We start from the raw sequence: 27,959 nt of genomic DNA, 5'->3' as shown, positions 1-27,959 counted from the left end.
GGGTATCCCGGAAGAAACAGTCCTCGCAGAATGCTGACAGGAACTGTGAGGGGAAGATGTGTTTGGTGGTGGCATCATGCTGGAGTTGGTGGAACTGGTGGAGGATAATTTTTTGAATACGGAGGCTGGTGGGATAAAAGTGAGGACAAGGGGTGAGAGCAGAGGATCGGTCATGGTTGAGAGCCTTGTTGACCACAGTGGGTGGGAAACTGCGAATAAGGAAGATTAATTGATTAATTGATTGATTGATTAATTGATATTTATTGTCACATATACCGAGTACAGTGAAAAGTATTTTTCTGTGGCCAAGGGAATGAACACAGTACATACACAGTAGACAAAAGAATAATCAACAGTGTACATTGTGGTGTGAAGAGAGTAGCTGAGGTAACTGTGGGAGTTGGTGGGTTTGTCATCGATACTAGTAGACAGTCTATCCCCAGAAATGGAGATAGAGAGGTCAAGGATAGGGAAGGGAAGTGTCAAAGAGGGACCATGTGAAGGTGATAGAGGGAAACAAAATTAATAAATTTTTCCAGATCCAGATGGGAAATGAAGCAGCAACGAAAAACCCGTTGATGTATCAATAAAAGAGTTGTAGGTTGGGGCTGCAGAATGACTAGAACAGGGAATCTTCTGCATATCTCACAAAGAGACATGTAAAATTGGGTACCATATCCACACCATTGGTTTGGAGGAAGTGAGATGGGTTAAAGGAGAAATTGTTCAGTGAGAGGACAGGTTCAGCCAGATGGAGGAGAGTGGTGGTGGATGGGGATTGTTCAGGCCTCTGTTCGAGGAAAAAGCAGAGAGCTCTAAGACCATCCTGATGTGGAATGGAGGTACAGAGGGATTAGACATCCATGGTGAAGGGGAAGCAGTTAGTACCAGGGAAATGGAAGTTATTGCTATAATCTAGGGCTTCAGAGGAATCGTGGAAAGGGATTGGACAAGAGGAGAGAGTGTGGAGTCAAGATAGGAAGAAGTAAGTTTGGTGGGGTAGGAACAGGCTGACACAATGGGCCTACCGGTGTAGTTTTGTTTGTGGATTTTGGGGAGGGGGTAGAAGCGGGCTGACTGGGGTTGGGTGACTATGAGGTTGGAAGCGGTGGAGGGAAGATCTCCAGAGGTTCCTGCCTGCACTAATCTGGATGTGATTTTGCAATGGACAAGCAGAGCCTCAGACGGGAAGCCTTGAGTCATGGCTTAATGGTTACTCAACGGCCGTCCCCTGCTCAACCTTAATTCGGCAGGTGCCAGACGGCTGAGTGTGGGAAACAGAAAAAAAATCACTGATCTTGATCTCGAGTAGTAAGGGGGAGTGGGCACCTCCATCAGATGTCCCTTTCTCATTGGGAGCACCACCCGTCATGGACCGGATATCTCTGGACCTCCCTACCCCACCCAATGTAATCCCTACTTGTATCACCCCCTCAACCCTTTGACATCCATCCCCCTCCCCTCCCCAGGAGTGCAACATACCACACATCAGCTCCCTGAATTTAGTCCCAGGCATGGATTGCAGTGCCTCTTCTGGACACTGCAGCACTATGTCTGGATGGCTGACACCTCTCCAAGGCGAGACTTCCTTCCCACTGAAGACGGAAGTCCTGTCTGCTGGCAACACTTATTTGAGCTTGAAATGACAACAAGCCTGTCTGATACGGCAACGCAACGTCCCCGCTGATTTTCGAGATGGTGGGGATCGAGCCCATGCCACCTGAAAAATTCAGGTCCAAGAGTTTTTAAAAATGTCTCCTCTCATGCTTACAGCTTTTTGCATCAGTTTAGTTCCTATTTCTCTGGAACCATATCCCAATAGCACACAGACAATAAAGAACAGTTAACGGACACACATGATCAAACATTGAACAACCGAGCAATCGAGTTTGATGTCGTTTTCCCTTTGCAAAGGTAAAGAAACTTATTTTAAGTTAAACCATTGCGGAAACAGATATATGTAGATCATGTCATTTATTGGGGGAGCAGCACTGTAGCAAGGGGAGGGACTGTAGCACAGTGATTAGCACTGTTGCTTCACAACTCCAGGGTCCCAGATTCGATTCCCGGCTTGTGTCACTGTCTGTGCGGAGTCTGCACGTTCTTCCCGTGTCTGTGTGTGTTTCCTCCGGGTGCTCTAGTTTCCTCCCACAGTCCAAAGATGTGCAGGTTAGGTGGATTGGCCATGATAAATAGCCCTTAGTGTCCAAAAAAAGGTTAGGTGGGGTTACTTGGTTACTGGGCGTGGGCTTGGGTAGGGTGCTCTTTCCAAGGGCTGGTGCAGAGTCGATGGTCCAAATGGCCTCCTTCTGCACTGTAAATTCTATGAATCTGTGTGCATTAAATGCAGGAATAGATTTTGAGATATAAACTTGTTTGCTGGTGGTGCTAAGATCAATACACCGAAAGTATAGGTTCTGTGCAAGTCCTGTAAGGTCAACTCAGTGAGGTGGATGATCAACATTGCAGTCACACAGCGGAAATGAAATGTATCCTCATAATCATTGACCTCAAAATATCCTGGTCTACTCACTATCAAGCCTGTTGCATTCCACTTTGTGTTGTGATCCAATAGATAGATATGAGAGTAAACTTGCTCAGAATATAAAAACAGACAATAAAAGTTTTACAAATATATAAAACAAAAAAGAGTGGCTGAGGTAAATATTGGTTCTTTAGAGAATGAGAAGGGAGTTTTAATAATAGGAAATGAGGAAATGGCTGAGGAACTGAACAGGTTTTTTGGGTCGGTCTTCACAGTGGAAGACACAAATAACATGCCAGCGACTGATAGAAATGAGGCTATGACAGGTGAGGACCTTGAGAGGATTGTTATCACTAAGGAGGTAGTAATGGGCAAGCTAATGAGGCTAAAGGTAGACAAGTCTCCTGGCCCTGATGGAATGCATCCCAGAGTGCTAAAAGAGATGGCTAGGGAAATTGCAGATGCACTAGTGATAATTTACCGAAATTCACTAGACTCTGGGGTGGTCCCGGTGGATTGGAAATTAGCAAACATGACACCACTGTTTAAAAAAGGAGGTAGGCAGAAAGCAGGAAATTAAAGGCCAGTGAGCTTAACTTCGGTAGTAGGGAAGATGCTGGAATCTATCATCAAGGAAGAAATAGCGAGGCATCTGGATAGAAATTGTCCCATTGGGCAGACGCAGCATGGGTTCGTAAAGGGCAGGTCATGCCTAACTAATTTAGTGGAATTTTTTGAGGACATTACCAGTGCAGTAGATAACAGGGAGCCGATGGATGTGGTATATCTGGATTTCCAGAAAGCCTTTGACAAGGTGCCACACAAAAGGTTGCTGCATAAGATAAAGATGCATGGCATTAAGGGTAAAGTAGTAGCATGGATAGAGGATTGGTTAATTAATAGAAAGCAAAGAGTGGGGATTAATGGGTGTTTCTCTGGTTGGCAATCAGTAGCTAGTGGTGTCCCTCAGGGATCCGTGTTGGGCCCACAATTGTTCACAATTTACATAGATGATTTGGAGTTGGGGACCAAGGGCAATGTGTCCAAGTTTGCAGATGACACTAAGATGAGTGGTAAAGCGAAAGGTGCAGAGGATACTGGAAGTCTGCAGAGGGATTTTGATAGGTTAAGTGAATGGGCTAGGGTCTGGCAGATGGAATACAATGTTGACAAATGTGAGGTTATCCATTTTGGTAGGAATAACAGCAAACGGGGTTATTATTTAAATGATAAAATATTAAAGCATGCCGCTGTGCAGAGAGACTTGGGTGTGCTAGTGCATGAGTCACAGAAGGTTGGTTTACAGGTGCAACAGGTGATTAAGAAGGCAAATGGAATTTTGTCCTTCATTGCTAGAGGGATGGAGTTTAAGACTAGGGAGGTTATGTTGCAATTGTATAAGGTGTTAGTGAGGCCACACCTGGAGTATTGTGTTCAGTTTTGGTCTCCTTACTTGAGAAAGGACGTACTGGCACTGGAGGGTGTGCAGAGGAGATTCACTAGGTTAATCCCAGAGCTGAAGGGGTTGGATTATGAGGAGAGGTTGAGTAGACTGGGACTGTACTCGTTGGAATTTAGAAGGATGAGGGGGGATCTTATAGAAACATTTAAAATTATGAAGGGAATAGATAGGATAGATGCGGGCAGGTTGTTTCCACTGGCGGGTGACAGCAGAACTAGGGGACATAGCCTCAAAATAAGGGGAAGTAGATTTAGGACTGAGTTTAGGAGGAACATCTTCACCCAAAGGGTTGTGAATCTATGGAATTCCTTGCCCAGTGAAGCAGTTGAGGCTCCTTCATTACATGTTTTTAAGGTAAAGATAGATAGTTTTTTGAAGAATAAAGGGATTAAGGGTTATGGTGTTTGGGCCGGAAAGTGGAGCTGAGTCCACAAAAGATCAGCCATGATCTTGTTGAATGGCGGAGCAGGCTCGAGGGGCCAGATGGCCTACTCCTGCTCCTAGTTCTTATGTTCTTATGTTCTTATGTTGGTACCGTTCAAGGTTGTACTTGTGGTTTGGCGATTGATGTGAGTCCTTGCATGTACATGTTCTCTTGTTGAAGAATACTTATGCTTTATCTTGTCGTTCTGCAATTTCTACTACTTTCGCTTTGATCTTCCTGGTTGATAACAGTGATAACGTAAGAATTGTCAGTGGCTTGCAGAAAATACGAACGATCATACTTTTGGCTGGTTCTTTTCCATCACAGATTATGAGGTAGATCGATATGTGCGAAATAGGAAATGAATGGACTGTTCAAATAATTCCCCTCTGACATACACACTCTCAGACTGCCCCATATCAGTCTGCCGAATCATTTGTTGCCACCATTCACAATGTCAGATGTGGGCGAATGATGTAGCTTGCTGTGAACTCTGAGCTGACTGGAAATTAACTGTGGTCCATTGTCTGTCATGATATTCTCCGGTGAACCCCATTGGAAAAAATGAATTGGCTACTCTAAATTTATTTTTTAAAAAGATTATTATTATAAAAATAGCATTTGCTACGTTAAAGGCGGCGATAGCATCTCGACCAGTTTGTCCAGAATGTCAATGGCCAAAGTGGGGGCAATGGAATTTATTGTAGCAATTTCCGGCCATTTTCTAGGCAGATCATTAACAAGTAATAAAACAGATATTGACTACTTGGGGCTTTGTACTTCTCCAAAAATATATACTTGGAGTTGTTGCCATGTTTTTGTTGGCCTTTGAGTTGGTTGTAGAGGTGCGGGACATGGTTTAACAAATTGTTAACGCAATGTGCAAGCTACCCACTTTCCAATTAATTCTTCTAAGCAGAAATCTATTGGAGACCAGCTACACAGGATCAGTGTATCATCTTAACAACACTCAGATGTTCATCATGGACACAATGCAATGCATGTCGCTGTAGCACTTTTGTGGTAACCACCAGTGTTCTATGTGTGACACAGTGTCATCAAACAGAGCGAGCTCATTGCATACTCTAAAGGATAGAACCAGTTTTTCCTCTATTTCATGCTGGTTTACCTCCTGCAGTATGCTGTTTGACAACAATTCTACCTTCAACTCCATCTACATAACAAGATTTGTAACAACTCTGATCACATAGTCCTCAATGTTGCAAACCCCTTTGTCATTGCTAACGCTGCCTGTGAAAATAACACGGCAAAGAATGTCAGCTATTCAGTTATGTGAATCCAAAATATTCTCAACCTCGAAGGGCTACTGATGAAGACTCTCTGACCATCTGTCAATGCTTAGGGATCGATGACCAGATCCTGACATGCCAACAATGTAGCCAGTGCTTGGTGATTGATGCGGGGAGTGAATTTCCTAACTGACAGATACATATGCCAATGGTCATAAGTGTAGTAGATGCAGGCTAGTGCTGTCAGTAGAAAATTTGCATTCAGCTTCCAACAACGGGCTTGATATCTAAGTGATTAAGCGTTCACATTCTTTAATGTAATGTAAGCGTACAGCTTCTATCGGATTTCCTATGACAGAGTTTCCACATGTGGGTTGAACTGCGACTGGTCGAGATGCTATCGCCATCTTTAACGTAGCAAATGCTATTTTTATAATAATAATTTTTTAAAATAAATTTATAGTAGCCATTTTATTTTTTCCAATTAAGGAGCAATTTAGTGTGGCCAATCCACCTATCCTGCACATCTTTGGGTTGTGGGATATAACAATAATCTTTATTAGTGTCACAAGTAGGCTTACATTAACATTGAAATTAAGTTACTGTAAAAAAATCCCCTCGTCGCCACACCCCAGCACCTGTTCGGGTACACTGATTGGTTGCTGTTCCCACTGTCCATTTCCACGCAGTAGCTTTCAAAGAGACTCCAGAACAAATCTGTCATAGAAGTTGGTCGTACCAAGGGACAATTCCAATTTTTTCATGCTAGGTGGAGTTGGAAGCTCATGAATGGCTTTGGCATTGTTGTTTCTTGGCTTTACTCCAGCTGCTGTCACACTGCACCTTAGAAAGTCAATCTCGGATGCTGCAAATGTACATTTATCTTCTTTGAGCATCAAATTGTGTCATTCGAGTCAAGAATGTACCAGTGACAACTGCTGATGGTGTTCTGCTTTGTCCCTTCCATGAACAACAACATCACCAAGTTGGTTGAGCACCCCTTCAACGTCTGACGGAACTGAAGAAATTATCTTCTAGAATGAGCTTGGTGCTGAACTTAATCCATAAAACATTCTGCAGTACAGAAACACACCTGATATTATACAGCTTATGTTACTCAAAAAGGGATGTTTCAGCACTGCAGAATGTTCAATGGGCTAAATTCTGCACCATGTTAACCATATTAAGGTTGGCACATTGTCTAATTTTGCCAGTTTTGCATTGCACAATAGCAAGGTTGATAGCCACATAAATGAGTCAATACACTCAATGATACCATCTGCTACAAATCATTTTAGCTCCTGCAATACTCCAGCATGGATTGTAAATGACAACCGTCTCAAATTTGGGGAAACAGGCTGAATTGACATTTCAATATAAGGAGCATGACAGTACCCCTTAGTTCCTCCAAATCCAGGAAATAAGGAATGATACTGCTGTTCCTAGTCAGTGTCACCAATCACATTAATGTGTGCTCTGGTGAGATATTCGAGTTTGACACCAGGGCCAGGATTCTCCCCTACCCGGTGGGGCGGGGGTCCCGGCGTGATGGAGTGGCGTGAACCACTCCGGCGTCGGGCTGCCCCAAACGTGCGTAAGTCTCCGCACCTTTAGGGGCCAATCCCTAACATTGAGGGGCTAGGCCCGCGCCGGAGTGGTTGGCGCTCCGCCAGCTGGCGTGGACGGCCTTTGGTGCCACGCCAGCCGGGGCCGAAGGGACTTCGCTGGCCGGCGGAAGTCCGCGCATGCGCCGGAGCGTCAGCGGCTGCTGATATCATACCGCGCATGCGCAGGGGAGGGGGTCATTTCTGCCTCCGCCATGGTGAAGACTATGGCGAAGGCGGAAGGAAAAGAGTGCCCCCATGGCACAGGCCCGCCGCTGATCGGTGGACCCCGATCACGGGCCAGGCCACCGTGGGTGCACCCCCCAGGGCCAGATCACCCCGCGCCCCCCCCCCCCCCCCCCCCCCCCCCCAGGACCCCGGAGCCCGCCCTCACCGCCTGCTCCCGCCGGTAAGGTAGGTGGTTTGATCCACGCTGGCAGAGGAGGCTTGACAGTGGTGGGACTTCAGCCCATTGCGGGCTGGAGAATCGGCGGGGGGGGGGGGGGGGGGGGGGGGGGGGGGGGGGGGGCACCGACCGGCGCTGAGCGATTCCCACCCCCGCCGAATCTCCGGTGCCGGAGAATTTGGGACATGGCAGGGGTGGAATTGACGCAGGCCCCCAGCGATTCTCCGACCCGGCGGGGGGTCGGAGAATCCCGCCCCAGGTTTATAGAACAGGTTAATCAAACAGGCTTACACCCAATCAGACCTTTAGCTACATAGAATGTGAACCTGTCTAGGATTATGTTTTTGTCGCATAATGGAGTTGTGATCATTCCCAAAACCACAATAATATTAATTGTAAGCTTGAAGATTATCTGTCGTAGGAATGAGAGAAGGTTATCGCTTAATATAATTACGTCCGTGCCAACATGAATGAGTGATACTGAAATGCCTGCAATCTCAACTGGGCATTCGTTTAAAGGACCTACCTGGTGCTTTACCATCCGTAATGCTGTGCCTCACTCACAGAAAGATATTCAACCAAGAATCAAACACATAAAGTCCTCTTTTTCAACAACCTTGACAAAGTGGTTCCACTTTAAGCAGCAGTTAACCTAACTGTGATGCGCTCTATCACATCTGTGGTGAAATGTATATCGTTCAATGATCATAGTTTCCTTTGGCCCAATGTATTTTCAAGAACAGTTACTGCCGTACCCAATGCAGATGTGTCTTCTGTGGTCGACCATTCACTAGCCTCTGCTCTGAGACAACATATGAGTATCACATCCTTGCATGTCACTGCGATATCCAGACTGTCCATCCCTGTGGCGAACAAGTAGGTCTTGAAGCCTGAAATCCATCAATCCCATGGCATCTCTCGGCGAAGAAAGGAAACGCGGTGGAGCCAGTCAATTTAAATATTTTTCCACCCCGTTGCCACTTGTTCTGTTTATGCTTGAGATAAACACAGAGATGACACACCAGTTTCTAAGCAGGATTCTCCGCAACCGGCGTTATGGCCCGACGCCGGCGTCAAAAACGGCGCGAACCACTCCGGTGTCAGGCCAACCGGAAATACCGGCCGCCGAAGGGACTGCGCGAGTCCGTGCATGCGCCAAAGGGACGGCATGATCCTGCACATGCGTGGAACTGCCAGCATATTCTGCCGCATGCGCAGGGGGGGTGTCTTCTCCATGCCAGCCATGGCGGAGCCCTACACGGGCCGGCGCGGAAGGATGAAGTGCCCCCATGGCACAAGCCCGCCCGCAGATCGGTGGGCCCCGATCACAGGCCAGGCCACCGTGGGGGCCTCCCTGGGGTCGGATTCCCCCGCCCCTCTGAGGACTGCCCCAGCCGACTTACCTGCCAGGTCCCGCCGTGTGGGACCATGTCTAATCCACGCCGGTGGGACTGGCCAGAAAACGACGGCCGCTCGGCCCATCGGGTGCGCCGCTGCCAACGGCCCCCGAGCGTGTATCCGAACCCCGCCCCTGCCCGAAAACCGGAGAATACGGCAGCCACAGAATACGGCAGCCGGTGTCGAGGCGGCGTGGCGGGATTCGCGTAGCCCCCCGGGATTCTCCGACCCGGCGGGGGGGTTGGAGGATCCCGCGCTCTATGTCTGGACAGAAATTTTTTACAAGTGCGTTACATCTCTAAAAATGTGTATATTAAAACACGGTGGGGATGCGTCAACCATGGTTCAAGTGAATCATTTGTTTTTTAATACCATTTTCTACATGCATGCTTTCTTATTTTGCTGGAATTCTCTGGCCATTGCGATTCACTGTTCCAGCCAGCAGTGCTTTTCCACCTGTGGGTTTCCCAGCGGCGTGGGATGCATTCAATGGGAAAGTCCACTGACAAGCGGTGGGAGTAGTGAATCCCACCACCAGAGAATGGCATGCCGCCAAGAAATACGGGGCTGGGGGACCGTAAAACCCCACCCATAATCTATCTGCATGTTTACACATAAAAAATCTTTCCAGATACTTTTGTATGCTTTTTATATATGTTTGTCTCACCTACTTATATATTGTATCTCTTTATATTACCTACTTAATTAACTGTATACGTATTGACTTACATTATTTGCCCATGTATCTTCCTGTCCATCTATCTATATTTTGATACGGCAGAAGAAATATGACTAAAAAGATTAAAGAGCAAATGATTCAGCAGAAAGGATAAAAATACAGAGTGGAACTGAAGATATAAAAGTGGGAGATATGATAGTACCAGATCACGCTCTGAAAATCAGAATCATAACCAAAATATGAAACCAGGTTAAAGTCCAACAGGTTTGTTTCAAACACTAGCTTTCGGAGCACTGCTCCTTCCTCAGGAGCAGTGCTCCGAAAGCTAGTGTTTGAAACAAACCTGTTGGACTTTAACCTGGTGTTGAAAGACTTCTTACTGTGCTCACCCCAGTCCAACGCCGGTACCTCCACATCAAAATATGAAAAGCAGAGCAGAGTGTGGCAGTCTCTGAATACCCAGTAGTTGCTCTCAGGCATGAAGAAAATGATAGCAGCTTGCTGTGTCAGTACCTAGTGATCCCTTACATTTCTAATAATAAAATTGAAAATGAAGTCTTTCAGAAATTTTTTTTTGCTGACTGGCTGATTCTGTTTTTCTCTCTATGCAGAATGATTCATGGGGGATGCAGTATTCCTATGCACTGTTCAAAGCTATGAGCCACATGCTTTGCATAGGCTATGGAGCTCGGGCGCCAGTGTCAATGTCTGATCTCTGGATAACCATGTTGAGCATGATAGTGGGAGCTACATGCTACGCAATGTTTGTTGGCCATGCGACAGCTCTCATCCAGTCTTTAGATTCATCAAGGCGACAGTACCAGGAAAAGGTAGGTGTTGAAACCTAGACTGTAATATCCTAGTACATGGTTTCCTAATTAGACAATGTCAGAGTTAATCCCATAAGCACATCCACATTTAGCAGTTGCTGTTTGTTATTCAAACATATCCATAGTCGAAGATACCCAAGGGTACAGGTACACTGTGTACATATTACCAGCCCAATAAAGCTGAAACCTGGCAATTCATTTCTCACTATAATTTATTGCAGAACCCAGTGTAAACGATGAACGGTGCATTACATCATACTCTGCTCGCATTACATATATATTGTGGTGCTGGAGAGTTTTATTGACTTTATTTTCATTTTTTAATAAGTCAAATCACAATGAAAGCAATTCGTTACATCATTACTGTGTACATGCATCTCCCATTGATCAATCATCATGCACATCATTTAAAAAAATATTATCATGGTCTAATCCATATGATAAGCAAGTCTATTTTTGTAAAATATCTTTGAAATGCTATATCAAATATGACAGAATCAGTTTGTATTGTAACTTAAATTTCATAAGGGAAACAGAGCAAAACTGTGGAAGCAATTTGGGTGGGTGGGTGGGGGGGGGGGGGGAAGCATAGTGCAGAATTCTTGGATTAACATTTAATAATATGAGTTATGTCTCCAGTCAGCAATCAAAACAACAACAATAAGTATTAAAAGTTACAGTGCCGATTGACCCTTGTTTCAGGAACTGAGTTTGTGACTCAAAGCTTATGGCTGAACAATGTTCCTTTAACAGAGTGCTGTTCGACATGTTCCCTAGACTGTGATTCTTCCAGCTTTGTAAGAATGGTGTGCTTCTACATTGTGTAGTCTTGCCCTTTTGTGACCTATTCAAATTGTTGCTCTTCATCACTCGGGCCATGGAGAATTTCTATCGATCTTTCCTATGTTATGGGATTGTCATAGCTGAAAGCAGCTTTGTATGCAGTCAGAAACTTACTGAAGGATGTGTCCTGAGATGGCTGTTAATCAGTTTGCCAAAATAAACCCTGAATTAACTGTTCTGATAATAGCATACAATTTGTAATCCTTGAGTGATCCATTCAAAACAAACAGCTTGCATTTAGTGGAAAATGTTACCCTGCTGTCTGAAAGGAATAAGATTTAATCAGCACATGGAATGGAAAAATGGACAAGGGTATATTATGACCAAGGCTTATTTTCATAAACACACGTGAAAAGCCCTCTGGAGATGATTTTCACCAGCGTTCTGAAGCAAAAGGTCCACTACTAATTAGTGTGCTGTGGACTATCCGCCACAAATTAAATATATCACCACTGGAATTTTCGGTTTAAATTGTCAGTAGACGAGGAACAGATGGTCTTAAAAGCAGAAATTAGAGTCAATCACAAGTCTTTGTGAGGAAATTAATCAAGCCTAGTTAGAATCAGTGACCATTTGAAAGGGTAAATATGACAAGAATCAGAATGTTAAGTTAAATTGCTGCATCAGTAAATCAAAGAGTAAATGGGCAAAATTTAACTACATGGGAAGAAAGTTCTATCGCAAGTGTGTTTCGCTGCATCTTTCTCTGTGCTCACAACACTGAGAAACACAACACTATAAAATGGCACCCGCGTTCGATAGGGGGCTCAGCAGGGAACACGTGGCCGAGGCCGCACTTCGCTCCGTTTTGTGCACTGAGGAGTAATGGCAATCAGGATGCCATTTTTAAATGCCACCTAATCTCTAAAGCCCCAACTCCACACAGGGCAGATCGCCACCATGCAAAATAAATGCCAGCTTGGAATCTTGGCACTGCCAGAGAGGTCAGGTGGCACCAGGGTACTACCCTGCCCAACGGGCATGTACCTGGGGGCCTCCAATCCCCTGGGAGACACTCACGTGTGCCATTCCATCTGCACCCTGATTATGGAGACCTGTTCTGAAGGATGCTCGGCAAAGTCGCCGAGGTGAAGGGGATAGATCCTTTGGTACCTCTGAAATTTTCACATTATAGTGAGACTAGCTGGCTCGTTTTAATGTGCAGAATTGCGAAAATGTGATCCCGCCCACAATGGGCAGGATTGACATCGCAACGCCTTGAGAGATTGCGTTAGGTCGCACGAGGCATTCTGAGCCAGTTAGTTCCCGGGAGCAAAGTAACCCAGCTTCTAATGGTGATGCTGCTCCGTGGCGCGTTGTTTTCCGGGTGCAGGGTGGCCATAAAATTGTGTCCTTAGGTTCAGAATACGATGGGCGCAATTTAACGGCAAAAAAAACAGAGACCTGTTTTGGACACATTTAGCAGATTGTTTCTCGGCACCTGCACAAGAACAACCCCGCTATCAAATGGGACTCTATTTTCTATCAGGCCTCAGCGAGGAAAGCCGCACTGATATTAATTCCTCGACAGTGCAGGAACCGAGTTGGGCGTGACGAGACCGTACAATTGCGTCCCTAGTCAAAGAAAAGCACAAGTTATTAATGGTAATATTATTTTATGCAATATTATTATAAACATATGCCTATCTCAAAATACTTCTTGGGCAGGATTCTCTGGTCCTCCTGCCATGTTTCCATGGGAGAGGGGCCCTCATCTGCAGCAGTATTCCTGTTCCCAACACCTACTCACACTGTGGCCACCCCAGGCTGTCGGTATACACGCGGGTGGAAGTGCTTTTCCAGCGCAATGAAGAATCCTGTCGGCGGAGAATCTCGCTGCTTTTCTTTAGCAGTGTAGTGCATGTTATTTGGTATTTTTCATTTTTCAAAACTGAACAAGAAATACAAGCTGTGCTGTAAAATGGTATTGAATAATAACTCAAATTAATGCAGTTAGAATAGGGGGATGTGCTTATTGTAAGCACAGCAGCACGGTAGCATGGTGGTTAGCATAAATGCTTCACAGCTCCAGGGTCCCAGGTTCGATTTCTGGCTGGGTCACTGTCTGTGTGGAGTCTGCACGTCCTCCCCGTGTGTGTGTGGGTTTCCTCCGGGTGCTCCGGTTTCCTCCCACAGTCCAAAGATGTGCGGGTTAGGTAGATTGGCCATGCTAAATTGCCCGTAGTGTCCTTAAAAGTAAGGTTAAGGGGGGGTTGTTGGGTTACGGGTATAGGGTGGATACGTGGGTTTGAGTAGGGTGATCATTGCTCGGCACAACATCGAGGGCCGAAGGGCCTGTTCTGTGCTGTACTGTTTTATGTTCTATGTTCTAAATGCATGGAGCCATTAGCTGTTTTATTCTATCACTTTTCCAATACTTAAGTGAAAAGAGTTGCTCACAAAAGCTTCTTGTGCTGCATCCTTGAAGGATTTGAAGTAATCAAGTAAATATCAAGGGATTCTAAAGATCATAAGTCAGTGTAAGTTGCACTAGGCCTTTGTCAGTTCAAATTACTTATTTGCCAAAGTGGAAAAGTTATTAGTTTATTGATTGACATAAAACATTTAGTAGGATTCTTCATTTGTGATGTTGGGGTGAAGGTTGGATAAATTTGGAAGTGCAAGGTTTTATTGGTTAATTGATATTTTGTACCTGGGTAGCTCACAGGTTGTTTAATAATCCAAATCATTGTTCCATCTAACCAATGACATTCATGGTAGGAGAATAATAGAGTAGGATGGTGAGTTTAAGGTCAAATGAGTTCAACTCTGGAATTTACTTGATTTAGCTGGGTGAGGCTGAGTGTCTCGTGGGAATTGTCCCTGGCAAGACAAGTGAAGAACATGGAATCCATTGTGATCTCGGGAATCTGAGAGAAAGGGATGCCTAAGGATTCCTTATGGCACTCCAATTCCTTTGCGCTCCCCAACAAATCTTTCCAAAAATTAAAGTAACTCATCTTTTCAACCCTCCTCTGGGCCTCCTGATCCTTGTTGCTAAGCAGTTGAACTTCTCTCAGGATCTCTGTATGTCTTCATGCTCCTTTGCTATCCCCTCAAGAACAATCCACGATGGGTTCTGACAAGTCTGCGACGCCAAACTGCTCCATCAACAGCCAAAATGCAATAGCCTGCAGCCAAGTTCTGACTGGCACAGGCATTCAGAGGTTCCCAGCTGTGGTTTCCACAAAATAGCAGTCTTCTTCAGCTTTGCTGGGATCAATAGGAGAGGACTTCATAGGAATAGTAGAGTTGGTACATTTCCTTCAAAGAAATACATTGTGGGTTGATCAGTTGGCAAATAAATTAAAGCATGTATTATATTTGGCATTGAATTAATGATCTTATTAAAATTTGGCAATCTCATCTGCAGTGCAACTTAATTACAATTTCTCCATTTGGATTGTGAGAATGTTTCTGATTTGAATTGCATGTTCTTTAACATAATGGAAGTGGTGATGGATATAGCCAAGACTGGCAAACAGAGCTTCTCCACACAGTTCTCAAGGAAGGAATGTGGACAACTCAGTGGAGTCACTGACCGATCAGCTGATCCCTTTCAGATATTTCTGCAAAGGTCACAAAACAGATGCCCTGGCAAGGAAATCCAGAACTGAGGATAAAACAAATCTTTTTTTTTTAATTTAGAGTACCCAATTATTTTTTTTTTCCAATTAAGGGGCAATTTAGTGTGGCCAGTCCACCTAACCTGCACATCTTTGGGTTGTGGGAGTGAAACCCACGCAGGCATGGGGAGAATGTTCAAACACAGTGACCCAGGCCCGGGATTCAAACCCGGGTCTTCAGCACCGCAGTCCCAGTGCTAATCACTGCGCCACATGCCACCCCAGGGTTAAAACAATTCTTAATTGTCTTTTTAAGTTCAGCAATGGCCATGCCACTGGGTCTGCATCACAATAGGAAAGTGGGGCAGAGTCTGCAGATAGGGTAAACTCTGCACAAGGCCCTCTGTCAACTTGGAATTGGACTTTCACCATGATCTCTTCTAAATGTACTCCACCTTGTCCATCAAGTGGGAGAGATGAATATTAGTGATTATGTTGCAATATGTTACAGTGATGTGCCCACCATAGTTAATAACTGGAGGTGTTGTAGAAGCAGAAAGAGGAGGGTATGAGGCTGGCATCATTGGTAGGTGAGTGACGATAAGGGGGAGTATCGGAATATCATGTGTGGGATTTTCCACACGGCCATGTGACGGCGGAGGCGGCCTGCCATGGGCCAGCGGTGGGGTCTTCTGGTCCTGCAGCTGTCAGTAGGGTTTCCCGTTTATACACTGTCCCACCACTGGAAATTCTGGCCCATGTCTGAGTCCGGAATGCCAGGGACTGCTGTCAGAAGAGTGATGTAGATGTGATGTAATGGGTAGCATGAGAGCTTGGTGGTATGGTGGGTAGGAGATGCCATGTTAAGGTCCACTAACTATCTGTGTAAGGTCATTAGACTTCTTTTGGCACTGCTACTACGCCCTCTGATCCAAGTGTTAGGAACTAACCTTCCTGGCCACCATTCATATTTCCTTCCGAGAGAAATCATTGAGGCCTCCTGTCAACTACGCACCCTATCCCCTCCACACCCATTGATCCATGGCTTATCTCCACTTGTCCACTTCCATTGCAAAGGCCTTCAGCACTAAATTCATGACCCAGGCACCCTTCCTCTGCCCTAGTGTATCATCTTCCTTCTTGTGAGTTATAGCAAAATTATTCAGCAGCAGTCTTCTGTAATTTTGCAGTTTCAGACAATGTCAATGTAACTTCCTTGCTTCCCAGCTTTAGATTAAGGGGTACCCCAGTGATGTGCTGGCGAATCCCTCCTGGAGATTCCCAGGTAAGGGTTTACCCATCAATTGACCAGAAGGGCTAACTTCCTCTGTGCTGGGAACCATCTGAAAAAAATGATATAAATCGCTAACTTCAGATGGTTCCGCCAGTTTGCCCTCATAATGACTCTGAAAGTTAGAAGCGAAAAAAGCACTTCTAACTTCAGAGTAACTATTCTAAAAACCCAGACTGAGCCCCGCACATGACATGCCCCACACCCATGACCCCCCCCCCCCCCCCCCCCGGAACACCCCAAATCCTCCCCCCAACTCAGCATCCCACACCCCCCCTCCCCCCCCCCATGGTATACCCCACCTCATGTGCACAAATCCCCCACCAACTCCTCCAACCTGACCCCCTAGGCCCTACCCTACACTGGCCCAATGACCCCTGACCCGAATAGCTGCTGCCCCGCCCCTTCCCAGCCAACAAGGCCCCATGCTCCTGACCCTCCCCCCTCCCCCACCCAGCCCCAATGTTTGGTTCTCCCTCCCTGATGCCTGACTCTCCAACCTTGATGTCAGAGTCCCACCCCCAATGTCCAAAACCCAGTTTGATTCCCCTACCAACAATATCCAAACTGCCCCTGATGTTCGATTTCCCTCTCCCCCTACAATATCCAATTCCTCCCCTCCCCGCCACTGATGTCCGACTCCCACCAGCTCCTGCATGATGTCTGAAGTTCCCACCCCCCTCCCATGTCCAGATTTCTACCCGCGCTCGCTCCCACCAAGCCCCACATCCCATTCAATTATCTTAAAACCCTACCTTCTCCCTTTCATTAGGATCTTTAAACTCACCCACTTTCCAGCAGGTAGAGCTATAAAAAGGTTGGTCCTACTTTTCCCCAATTCATTTACAGTTCACCACTGGAATTATGGACTAATTTGCTTCTTGAGTCTGACCCAACCTGAGTCAAGAAGGTTAGGCAAACAGCTACTTAAGAGTTTAAGCGCAGATAAGTTGGCATGGAGTGACGGTCTGCTGCTGATTGCCACTCTGAGGAAGTTAAAGCCAAATATTTGCCAAGTTCGTTTCTGACTGGCAGGTGTCCTTGTGGGGGAGCTATGCACATGCAGCAGACTGTGAGCCAGTGGCCAGTTCATCGTACAAAAGATCTTTGAGTATTTGGTTGTCATCCATTCGATGAATATGGCCTAGCCAACGAAGTCATCATTGGCTAGCAATGACTACTTGTGGATGGAATTAGTATGTTCATAGGATCATAGAATTTACAGTGCAGAAGGAGGCCATTCGGCCTATTGAGTCTGCAAAGGTCCTTGGAAAGATCACCCCACCCCACTTAAGCTCACAACTGCACCCTTTCCCTGTAACCCAGTAACCCACCTAATCTTTTTGGACACTAAGGGCAATTTAGCATGGCCAATCCACCTAACTTGCACATCTTCAGACTATGGGAGGAAACCAGAGCACCTGGAGCAAACCAACGCAGACACGGGGAGAAAGTGCAAACTCCACACCGACTGTGATCCAAGCCGAGAATTGAACCTCGGACCCTGAATCTGTGAAGCAATGGTGCTAACCACTGTGCTACCGTGCCGCTGAGTTGATCTTGTACTGCCAGGAGGTACTGAGGATACATCAGCGAACGTGGAAGCTATTCAACCTTCTTTACTGCCTAACACATGTTTTCCATGTCTCCACTGAGGAAGCAGGCATGATAGACTCTCAGTTTGATATTCTCAGTCAGGTTTGCTAATGTTCCACACACTCTTACTCAGCTTGGACATAACAGCTGCAACTTTTAAAACGCATGTGTTGATTTCAGCATCAAATGACAATTGTGGGTGATTGTGGAGCCGAGATATATGAAGCTATCAACAATCTATCGGCATTATCAATGCTGATGGGTGGTGGTACGCAACATCCAGGATCATGAAATATGTCTTCCTAATGTTGATGACTAAACCAAACTCTTACAGGCATGAGAGTCTGTCCATCTGCCTCCGGGGGGTGGATTTTCAATTAAACACATAGCGCTGCAGTATATGGCCCCAGCCAATGGAGGAGCCCCATATGAAGAGGTGACATTTGCGATGGGAACATCATGGGACAACTAATCAGAACCTAAATTTGCTGATAGGCTCAGGAAATTCGAATTAGCCTATCAGCAGGAAATATAGAACAATATCAGGCTCTAGGTGGATTCTCCTTTTGAGGTAGAAAACAGTTTGTCACACGTTCAAAGGTGGTGGAGACTTAGAGCAGTTCAGACATGGATCTCCTGATTTGATGCAGAGTTTCTGAACTTCCATTGAGTAAAGGTGCAAAGCAGCAGCCAGGTTTCAGGTATTTAGTCGAATGGGCAGCCTGAGGCAAATGTGAGGTCTCCTACCTAACTTCGGGGTACGAGCCCGCAAAGCCTTCATTGAGGTGAGGTGGAAGTACTGGCCAAAGGCTGTTGAGGGAACCAATGAGGGTGACTCTTGAACTCCAGGCCAGGGCTGAGGAAGACGGGAAGGTGGGCGACCAACCAAAAATATCAGAGGCCATCAGGCCAGATAGCCAGCAGGCAGGTAGCTGCCGGGAGCCCACACAGTCCTTGAGGTTTGAGGCCCGGCTACCCGAGCGAGAGCCAAGAGGTGAGCAGAGCAGCAGTCGGGTGATGTGAAGAAGACCAGGCAAGCGGCAGCATTGTGTTTCAGGGAATCAGGGAGTAATGGCCAGTGGCAGCGGAGCCAGAACCAGAGGACAGTCAGGCAGGGCTGAGTGAGAGGGCTGTGCAGCAAACAACTTCTTTCTTGTTGTTGTTTTTGTGTGTTGAATTTGCTGCCATTTTAGGTGCCAGTTGTTTCACTCTGACCAATTGTGGTGTATTTTATGATACCCGGCTTGCCTTGACCATACATCGGCATCGCAGATTTGCCAAAAATTATTACCAACAGCCAGTTCCTCTGGTCAGGGTTGGCAGTGACCTCGGGCTCATCCTCACATCAATTCTTTTCACAATTTCCGAAGACAAAACCACCCCCCCGCCACCAACAACTCAAATGCTTTGTTTAATTTGTCACTGCGTTTGAGCAGATTAGATAATCGGCTGCTTTTGCTTAAGGAGGCTTCACTCGACAGATCCTGAAGACCTATTTGTGAATCACTGCAATCAGGACAGATCATCCCAGTCAATATGAAGAGACACTATGAACCTGGCAGTCAAAAACACAGGAAGTTGAAGGAGAGGTAAGAGGACGAAGCTCGTCAAAAAGGCAGTTTGACACTTGACTTTAAAAGGCTTGAAGTATTGAGCAGTGCCCAAACTACACGTTCATCCTCAACAACAACATCCACAAAGGATTTTAATGACTTGTCTGATAACTTCGACCTTACAACACATCGCCTAAATAACTTGAACAACCTGTGGACTTTGGGACAAAGTGGACACTGGGAATGGAACTGCGAGATACTGCACAAACTCATTCTGTGGGCCTCTCTGTTGGTGGGATCCTCCACTTCGCCGGCAGTGCACACATGCCTGTGGGTTTCCTGATGATGTGGGGTGACCACAAAGAGAAACCCGATTGGCCAGCTGCCGGAATGGAGAATCCCACTGCCGGCAGGGGCGGGCCGCACCAGAAGACAGTTTTGGCGGGACGGGGAATCCCGCCCATGGTTTTTCTGCTGCTGAAGTGAGGGAAGAGACCAAACCTGAAGACGATGCTTTATGGCCAAAACCTGTTCCACTGCGTGTGATTAAATATCTGCTAATAAATAGACCAGGGGATATAAGTAAGATGGAAAATCTGAGAAGAGTTGGAAGTTTGAGACCAAAAACAGTTTTGAAGTCTTCTTAAATCCCATTTTCTGAGAGTGAAGAGAAATGACGGTTAGGAGGAATTTGTTGATTCTTTTCGGAAAATTGTAAGGCAGTCTACTGTTTTGTTTGTAAATTATTCCCTGACCTGTGTAAAGGGAATCAATCATTTGTTGATGGGTACTCTAACTGGAGAAATGTTGGAAGAGATATGGCTGAAAATGAAACTTCCAAAAGTCATATTGAGGCTATGTGTGTGTCCATTCAAAGATGCAAATTATCTGGAAGAATTCATTTTCAGTATCGGCCCAGTTTAAAAAGGAGTGTTCTTACTGGAAGTGCTGAGACGTGTTGGTGCAACGGTTAAACTGCTGTCTTCCTTGGGACTTCCCCCAAGAGGAAATGATGAGCCATCAGTGGCAAATCGAAAAGGTAATTTTTTTTATCCTGCCTTGAATATCTCAAAGAGCATTTGAAAAGTTCTCACTATTCTGGCTCAGGGAAGACCAACGTTTTAATGCACAGAACCGACAACGACTTAATCACTATAATGACATAACGGCTCAGAAACCAATTCATGAATGAAGTAAAAGATGCCAAATTCTATTCCACAATAATTGATACAACACTAAACGTGAGTCATTAATTAAGGTTAAGATGTGTGACCACTGATGGCGAAGTTGTCGAGCGATTTCTCTGTTTTATCCAGCAACAATCCTACACTTCTCAGTGCCTGGAGACAACTGTTTTGGAATTCATTTCAAATTTAGGTTTGGTTATTAAAAATTGTCTTCAGCAGATCTTCACTAAAATGCTGCAAAAATGGCAGGAAAATATTCAGGTCTACAAGCAAGACTGAACAATGCAAACCCTTGCTCATTATTCATCACAGTTTCCAGTCACTCCTTGAATTTAATCTACAATACAGCAGCTGAATCGTGTGAGGTTGCTGTGCATTTTTAAACTTTTTTCAAAACTCGTATGCCTTTTTTTTGTTTCCACGCATCTGTGTACTGCAATCACACTTGGAGGAGGTACATGGAAAACATTTAACAGTCAAAAGTATTTGAGACACCAGGTGGTCCACTTGTGCAGATGCTGTGTTGAGACTGAATTTTGTCATAGTCATCGAGTCAAACAGCACAGAAAAGGCCCTTCACCCCATTAAATCTGCCCCTATCAAAACCAACCACCTAACTATTCTAATCCCATTTCCCAGCACTTGGCCCATAGCCTTCATGCCTTGGGATCGCAATGCACATTTAAGTACTTCTTAAATGTTATGAGGGTCTCGGCCTCCACCACCTTCAGGCAGCGAGTTCCAAACTCCCACCACCCTCTGGGTAAAAAGGTTTTTTCCTAACATCCCCACTAAACCTCCTGCCCCTTGTCTTAAATCTATGCCCCATGGTCATTGATCCCTCCGCAAAGGGAAATGTTTCTTCTTGTCTACTCCATCTATGCCCCTTATAATTTTATACACCTCAATTATGTCCCCTCAGTCTCTTCTGCTCCAAGGAAAACAATCCAAGTCTATCCAATCTCTCTTCATAACTAAAACTCTCCAGTCCAGGCAACATCCTGGTAAATCTCCTCTGCTACCAAAATCCCTCCCCCTATAATGTGGATTCTAGAACTACACACAATACTCTAGCTGTGGCCTAACCAATGTTTTATACAGTTCTAGCATCACCTCCCTGCTCTGAAACTCTATGCCACGCTAATAAAGGCAGGTATACCAAATGCCTTGTTAACCACTGTATCCACCTGTTCTGCTAAATTAAAGGACCGGTGTACATGCACACCAAGGTTGCTCTGATCTTTGGTGCTTTCCAGGGTCCTGCTGTTTATCACATATTCCCTTGCCTTGTTTGCCCAGCCCAATTGCAGCACCTCACACTTATCTGGATTGAATTCCATTTACCACTGATCAGCCTATTTGACCAGCCCATCTATATCCTCCTGTAATCTAAGGTTATCCTCCTCACTATTTACCACCCACCAATTTCTGTATCATCTGCAAACTTACTGAACCACCCCCCTACATTCATAGCTAAATAATTTACATGAGCCATAAACAGCAAGGGCCCCAAAACTGATCTCTGTGGGACCCCATTGGACACAGGCTTCCAGTCAGAAAAACACCCCTGGACCATCTCCCTCTGCTTCCTGCCACTCAGCCAATTTTGGATCCAATTTGCCAAATGTTCTTGAATCTCATGGACTCTTTTCTTTGCTATCAGATTTCCATGTGGAACCTTATTAAAATCTTGCTGACGTCTAAGTAAACTACCTCAAATGCACTTCCCTCATCTACACACATGGTCACCTCTTCGAAAAATTCAATCAAATTGGATCAGACTGGGCCTCCTCTTAACAAAACCATGCTGACTATTCTTGTTTAATCCCTACCTCTCCAAATGCAGATTAATTCTGTCTCTCAGAATTACTTCCAATAGTTTTCCCACCACTGAGATTAGACTGACTGGCCTGAGGTGTCATGGTTTATCTCTTCTTGACGCAAGGTACCACATTGGCTAACCTCTAGTCCTCCAGCACCTCTCCTGTGGCCAAATAAAAATTGAAAATTATTGCCAGTGCCCCTGCTATTTCCTCCCTTGCCTCACTCAATGTCTGGGATACATTTAATCTGGCCCTGGATATTTGTCTACTTTTGAGCCAGCCAAGCCTGTCAGAACCTCCTCTCTGTCTATAATAATCTTTTTCATTTTATTACCGTCCTCTCCCTGATTTCTAGACCCACAGTGCCCCTCTCACAAGTGAACACTGACACAAAGGGCTGGATTCTCCATAGGCGAGTCACGTGGAATGGAGAACTCCATTGACTATGGGCAGGATTCTCTGGTTGCCGGACGTATCAGGCCGCTGAATCCCACCCAAAGTATCCATTTAGAACCCTTCCTGCATCCTCCGGCATCCATGCACAAATTACCACTATGGTCCTTAACGGGCCCTACTCTTTCCCTCGTTATCCTTTTTCTCTTAATGTACTTAGAAAACAACTTAGGATTTACCTTTATTTTACCTGCCATTATCCTTTCATGTCCACATTTTGCACTCTTAATTTCCTTTTTAAGTTCCCTCTTGCACATTCTAATGCTTCTGGGGCTTCTGGTGTTCTGAGCCTTCGATATCTGCCATAAATCTCCCTTTTTCTCCTGATCCAATGTATATCCCTCAAAATCCACGGTTCACTGAATTCGTTGGTCCCACCCTTTTTCTTGATTGGACCATGTTGGCCCTGTACTTTCCCTTATCTCCTTGAATGCGTCCCGCTGTTCTGTCACAGATTTACCTAAAAGTGTCTGCTCCCAGTCTCACTCTGGCGAAATCCTATCTGAACTTATTAAAATTGGCCTTCTCCCAGTTTAGAACTTTGATCTAAGGCCCATCCTTGTCCTTTTCCATAACAATGCTGTACCTAACGGAGGTATGGTCACTGTTTGCAAAATGCTCTCCACTGATAATTCAACCACTTGCCCAGCTTCGTTACCAAAATTTAAGTCCAGGATCGTTCCCCTCTCTTACGTACTGGCTTAGAAGGCTCTCCTGGATGCATTTTAAGAATTCTGCTCCCTCTAAACCTTTCAGACTATCGTTACCCCTGTTAATATCTTGGAAGTTCAAATCCCCTACTATCATTGGTCTATTACTTTTGCACTTCTCTGAAATTAAGTTCGACGAATATGGTCTTCTAATATGTCATCCCTCTTTACTGCTGTAATTGATTCCCTGATCAAAATTGTGACAACTCCTCCTCCTTTACCCCCTTCCCTATCTCGCCTGAAGATCCTGTATCCTAGAATATTGAGCTGCCAATCCTGCCCCTCTCTCAACCATGTCTCAGTGACAGCAATGACATCATACCCCCTTGTTTTAATTTGTGCCCCTAATTCATCTGCCTTGTTCGTTAATGCCTTGCATTAAAATGCAAGGAGGCTAAAGAGGCTAATTGAATTATACCAGGAGGACACAGACACAAATCTGTTTGAAGATGAAGTGAAACAATTCATTCATTGCATCAATAATGATGAGCTCTGTACTTCGAGATCACCAGCTGATTTTTACAGGCTTGTATGTGATGGTTAGCAGGCAACCTTTCCAAATGTGGAAGTCATTCTGAAGATCTTTTCAACAATACCTGTCCCACAAATGCTTCCAGTGAATGTTCTTTCTCTGTATTGAATAGAGGAAAACCGTATCTACAAAGTACAGTGAGTCAGAAACATTTGACAAGTTCAGCAATACTGACAATTGAAAATGCATCTTTACAAGACTTTACTTACAATGATGCAATTGATGATTTTTGAAGAAAAAGTGCAGAAGAAAAGCAATCTAAGTTGCCACGAATTGCAAACAACTGATGAAGCAAGAAAGGCTAAAAGAAAATCTGTCCCTCTACCATATTCTGCAGTCTAAATTCAGTTCTTCAAGAGAGAACATAGGCTGGTCTGATATAATGGCTGGTGATCACATGCAGACACTTATAACCAGTAAGTAATCGTCATCCTCCATCACTCTTTACTGACTTTCAGAGAATCTCTTCTTACTCTTCTGGGCAATTAAAGAATGAAATCCTGCCAGACTGTTGCCAGCAAAGCCACTGATCTTAGACTTGAACTGGACATTCCACTTCATTGGAGTATTTGCCCCTGCAGTGGTCTTTTTCTGGCTCATTCTGTCCTGCACTGGCCTGTGCTGTGCTGCAGTGGCCTGTGCTGTGCTGCAGTCATATCATCGGCTGATTTCTCAATCTTATTGCTCATCAGCCAGTTCATGTTTGCTCACCTCAAGACACAGGGACCTTAATATTGATCATATCTACCGTCATGCTAACAACAGATAAGTGTTATAACCCTAATGCAGGTCCCGGGATCAGGACTACATGATTTCCCGTGACCTCCCTGGAATATGAGCTTCCCCGTTTAGACAGGCAGGCCGTCCCTTCCAGGGGGTTCCCCCTTTACAAGGAGAGCCCAAGTTGTATAAAACCCCTGGCTTAATTGCAGGTTGGGGAAGAAGAGCCTTAGGGGAGTGGAGGAATATTGTAATTGGATCGAAATAAATCTTGTTCTGTAATTTCTACTTCCATCTATGGATTAAAATGTATCAATTAGTACAGGCTTGTTCATGTCATAAGTTAAAGAGCACTACAGTAGTCTGTCAAGCAGTGATTTTGGGTTTCTGTGCCTTCCATTGTGTGAGCTGAGGGTGGGCGGCATCAGGAGGCCATTGGCATCAGTCTGGGTGGAGCTTCACATCATTGTGAGTGGGGCTTGATGCCATTGGCTGGAGGGCTCAATGGCATTGGGGATGGGGCTCGATGTCATTGGGTGCAGGGCTCAATGTCATTGGGGGTGGGGCTCAATGTCATTGGGTGTAGGGTCAATGTCATTGGGGGTGGGGCTCGATGTAATTGGGGGCGGGCTGCCACGTCACCAGAGACGGGCATATGTGGGGCCCCTGCAAAGAGGGAGAGCGCAGGACCCCCAAATGTGTTAGTCCGCATCTGTCTGTCACTAACGTTGTTCTTCGGTATGGAATGCGACTGTGGCATATCAACATAGAACAAGTCTTCGATGAGGACGTGGTGCACTTTAGAGCTGGATTTTAGTTGAGCAAGGCTGGACAACTCCCTATCAGTTCTGTTATGTAAGTAGACACCCTTGGTAGATGGCCTGAAGTCATCTGACAGCAGTAAAGAGGAGTATACGCCAAAGAGTGTCAATGCAAGAACGCAGCCCTGTTTGGCCCCAGTACAGATCTTAAACTATTCTGATGTTGCCTCATCACAGCTGACCTTACCCATCATATTCTTGTAGAAAAAGATCACAATGAGCAGCTTCAACAGACTGCCAGTTTTCTTCATAAAGCAACATGTAATGTAAATGTTCAGTTAGTAGCAGGTATGTAAAAGGGCAAGATAAAGGTAAAGGAAGCCATGCATGAGTTGATTCCAACATTTAATAATGAGTTGAATGAATATGTTAAAAAAATTAAGTGCTACAGGGAAAGAGCAGAGATATATGATTAGAGTAAACTGCTCTCTTGATCTAATACCAGAGTAGGCATGAGGAATTGAATCACCTGCTGACATTTCTGATCCTTTTATGAAGAATTGACTGAGAATCAAATGGTAGGGGCTGGTTCAGCACAGTGGGCTATACAGTTGGCTTGTAATGCCGAACAAGGTCAGCAGCGCGGGTTCAATTCCCATACCAGCCTCCCCGAACAGGTGCCGGAATATGGCGACTAGGGGCTTTTCACAGTAACTTCATTGAAGCCTACTTGTGACAATAAACGATTATTATTATTATTATAGTGTGACAACTATTGGAGACCGACAATATGTTTTGTACTTTGGGTCCCAGAGACTGTTGCATGTTAAATTTTAGAATGTCCAATTCACCTAACAAGCATGTCTTTCTGGACATGAGTAAACCGGAGCACTTGGAGGAAACCCACGCAGACATGGAGAGAATGTGAAAACTCTGCATAGACAGTGACCCAAGCCGGAATCGAACCTGGGACCCTGGCACTGTGAAGCAACAGTGCTAGGGCAGCATCCCTACCTCTGATCCAGAAGCTACCGGTTCAAGTCTCAATTCCCAATTCATGACCTGAATATAGAAGGCGCATTTATAATATGGCCAAACAGATTTAGTATAAGCCTGTAAATTCTTCCAATATACCGGCTGGCAGGTGTTAATGAGTGGCAGAGTTTCCTGGTCAGCCATGCTGCAGAAGGCAATGGCAGACCACTGCATTACATGTATAATCAGTGACCAATCAAATGCAAGTCCATGGTCGCCAAAGCCCTCTTAGGGCCTGATACCTGAAGGAGGAAGAGGATTCTGTAACAGTTCCAGCCAAAGGGAGTCACCACCTATTGAATCTTATAATCTATACTTAAGAAACCTATGAGATGTGATACCCACATTTTTCATAATTTTTTTTATAAGCGAGTGTGCATTTCATCTTCAAAAAACAGTTGTTAGTCAAGGTGGCAACCCTAGCTCGGGGCCCTATCATGTCATCAAAGGTTTATTAAATTGCTAATCACCATATCCTCAATTTTCAATTTAAAAATAAATTGGAGAACTAAAAGGTCCGGGGCTTGTTCCCAGTGCAGGTGGTTTGACAAGAGTAAAAGCACATCACCAAAGCCATGGTAATGTCAATGGCTAGTACAGTATTAAGAGGGTATACTGAGAGCAGAGACTATTCCATGCCTGTTAAATTAACATTAGCTAACTGCATTACGTAACTGTTATTTCCAGTAAAAATGCAGAATGGACTGAGCACCTGCTAATTGGGATAAGTGAACCAAGAAAGCCTTGCAGGCTTTTATGCATCAACCTTTTGCTCATTATGCAAGGTGGAGTATAATTTGTCACTGAAGTATCTCTAATGCTTCCTCCCACATCTATGGATGCAATGAAGATAAGGGTGAGAAGATTTTCTCACTGCAGACGGTCCCCTTCAGATCCCTGATCGACTGTCTGATCTGTACAGACAAGAAACATGAAAATGCCGGGAGAATATCTAAAAATAAAGAATTAGATATTTGTGCTGCTTTATACTCTTTTTGTCAGTTTAAGGCACTAGGAATAATTCAACATGTTTACATTTTCAAACATATTTTAATATATTTATGAGTGGAAATTGTACACTATGTTCTGTATGTTACTTGTTCCCTATTGGTGGTGATGACTTGGAAGTGCTGATGATTTGTGTCTATTGTTTGTTAATTCTGCTTTATCATGCTGATTTTTGCAGTTATTGCTCTGACTCATTTTGCTACTTGTCCTTAGAATCTGCAGTTACACTGCGTGTCACTGTTTTTCCTGTTGTCTCATCACTAACCTTTTGAGGTAGCATCCATCAATTAAACAGTTTTATTCCTGAACTATACCGAGCAATAGGTGGATATAATATGGGAAC

The 27,959-nt window shown here is 45.0% G+C and overlaps 1 protein-coding gene across 7 annotated transcripts in view; it reads left to right on the top strand.

The window, feature by feature from the left end:
* The window catches only part of LOC119962778 (potassium/sodium hyperpolarization-activated cyclic nucleotide-gated channel 1-like), a 411,953-nt gene that overhangs the window by 203,420 nt on the left and 180,574 nt on the right, over positions 1-27,959 (top strand). For all 7 annotated transcript variants that reach the window (XR_005459958.1, XM_038790853.1, XM_038790855.1 and 4 more), the window contains exon 4: positions 10,320-10,538. Coding sequence is in view for 6 of the 7 variants with exons in the window: in XM_038790853.1 (XP_038646781.1) it covers positions 10,320-10,538 (219 nt within the window). In the remaining variant the exon portion in view is untranslated. The remainder of the gene's footprint in view (positions 1-10,319; positions 10,539-27,959) is intronic.

This window comes from Scyliorhinus canicula, chromosome 3, assembly GCF_902713615.1.
Source record: "Scyliorhinus canicula chromosome 3, sScyCan1.1, whole genome shotgun sequence".
NCBI lineage: Eukaryota > Metazoa > Chordata > Chondrichthyes > Carcharhiniformes > Scyliorhinidae > Scyliorhinus > Scyliorhinus canicula.
The sequence above is the reverse complement of the archived record's forward strand: the minus strand, read 5'-3'. Positions and strand labels throughout refer to the sequence as shown.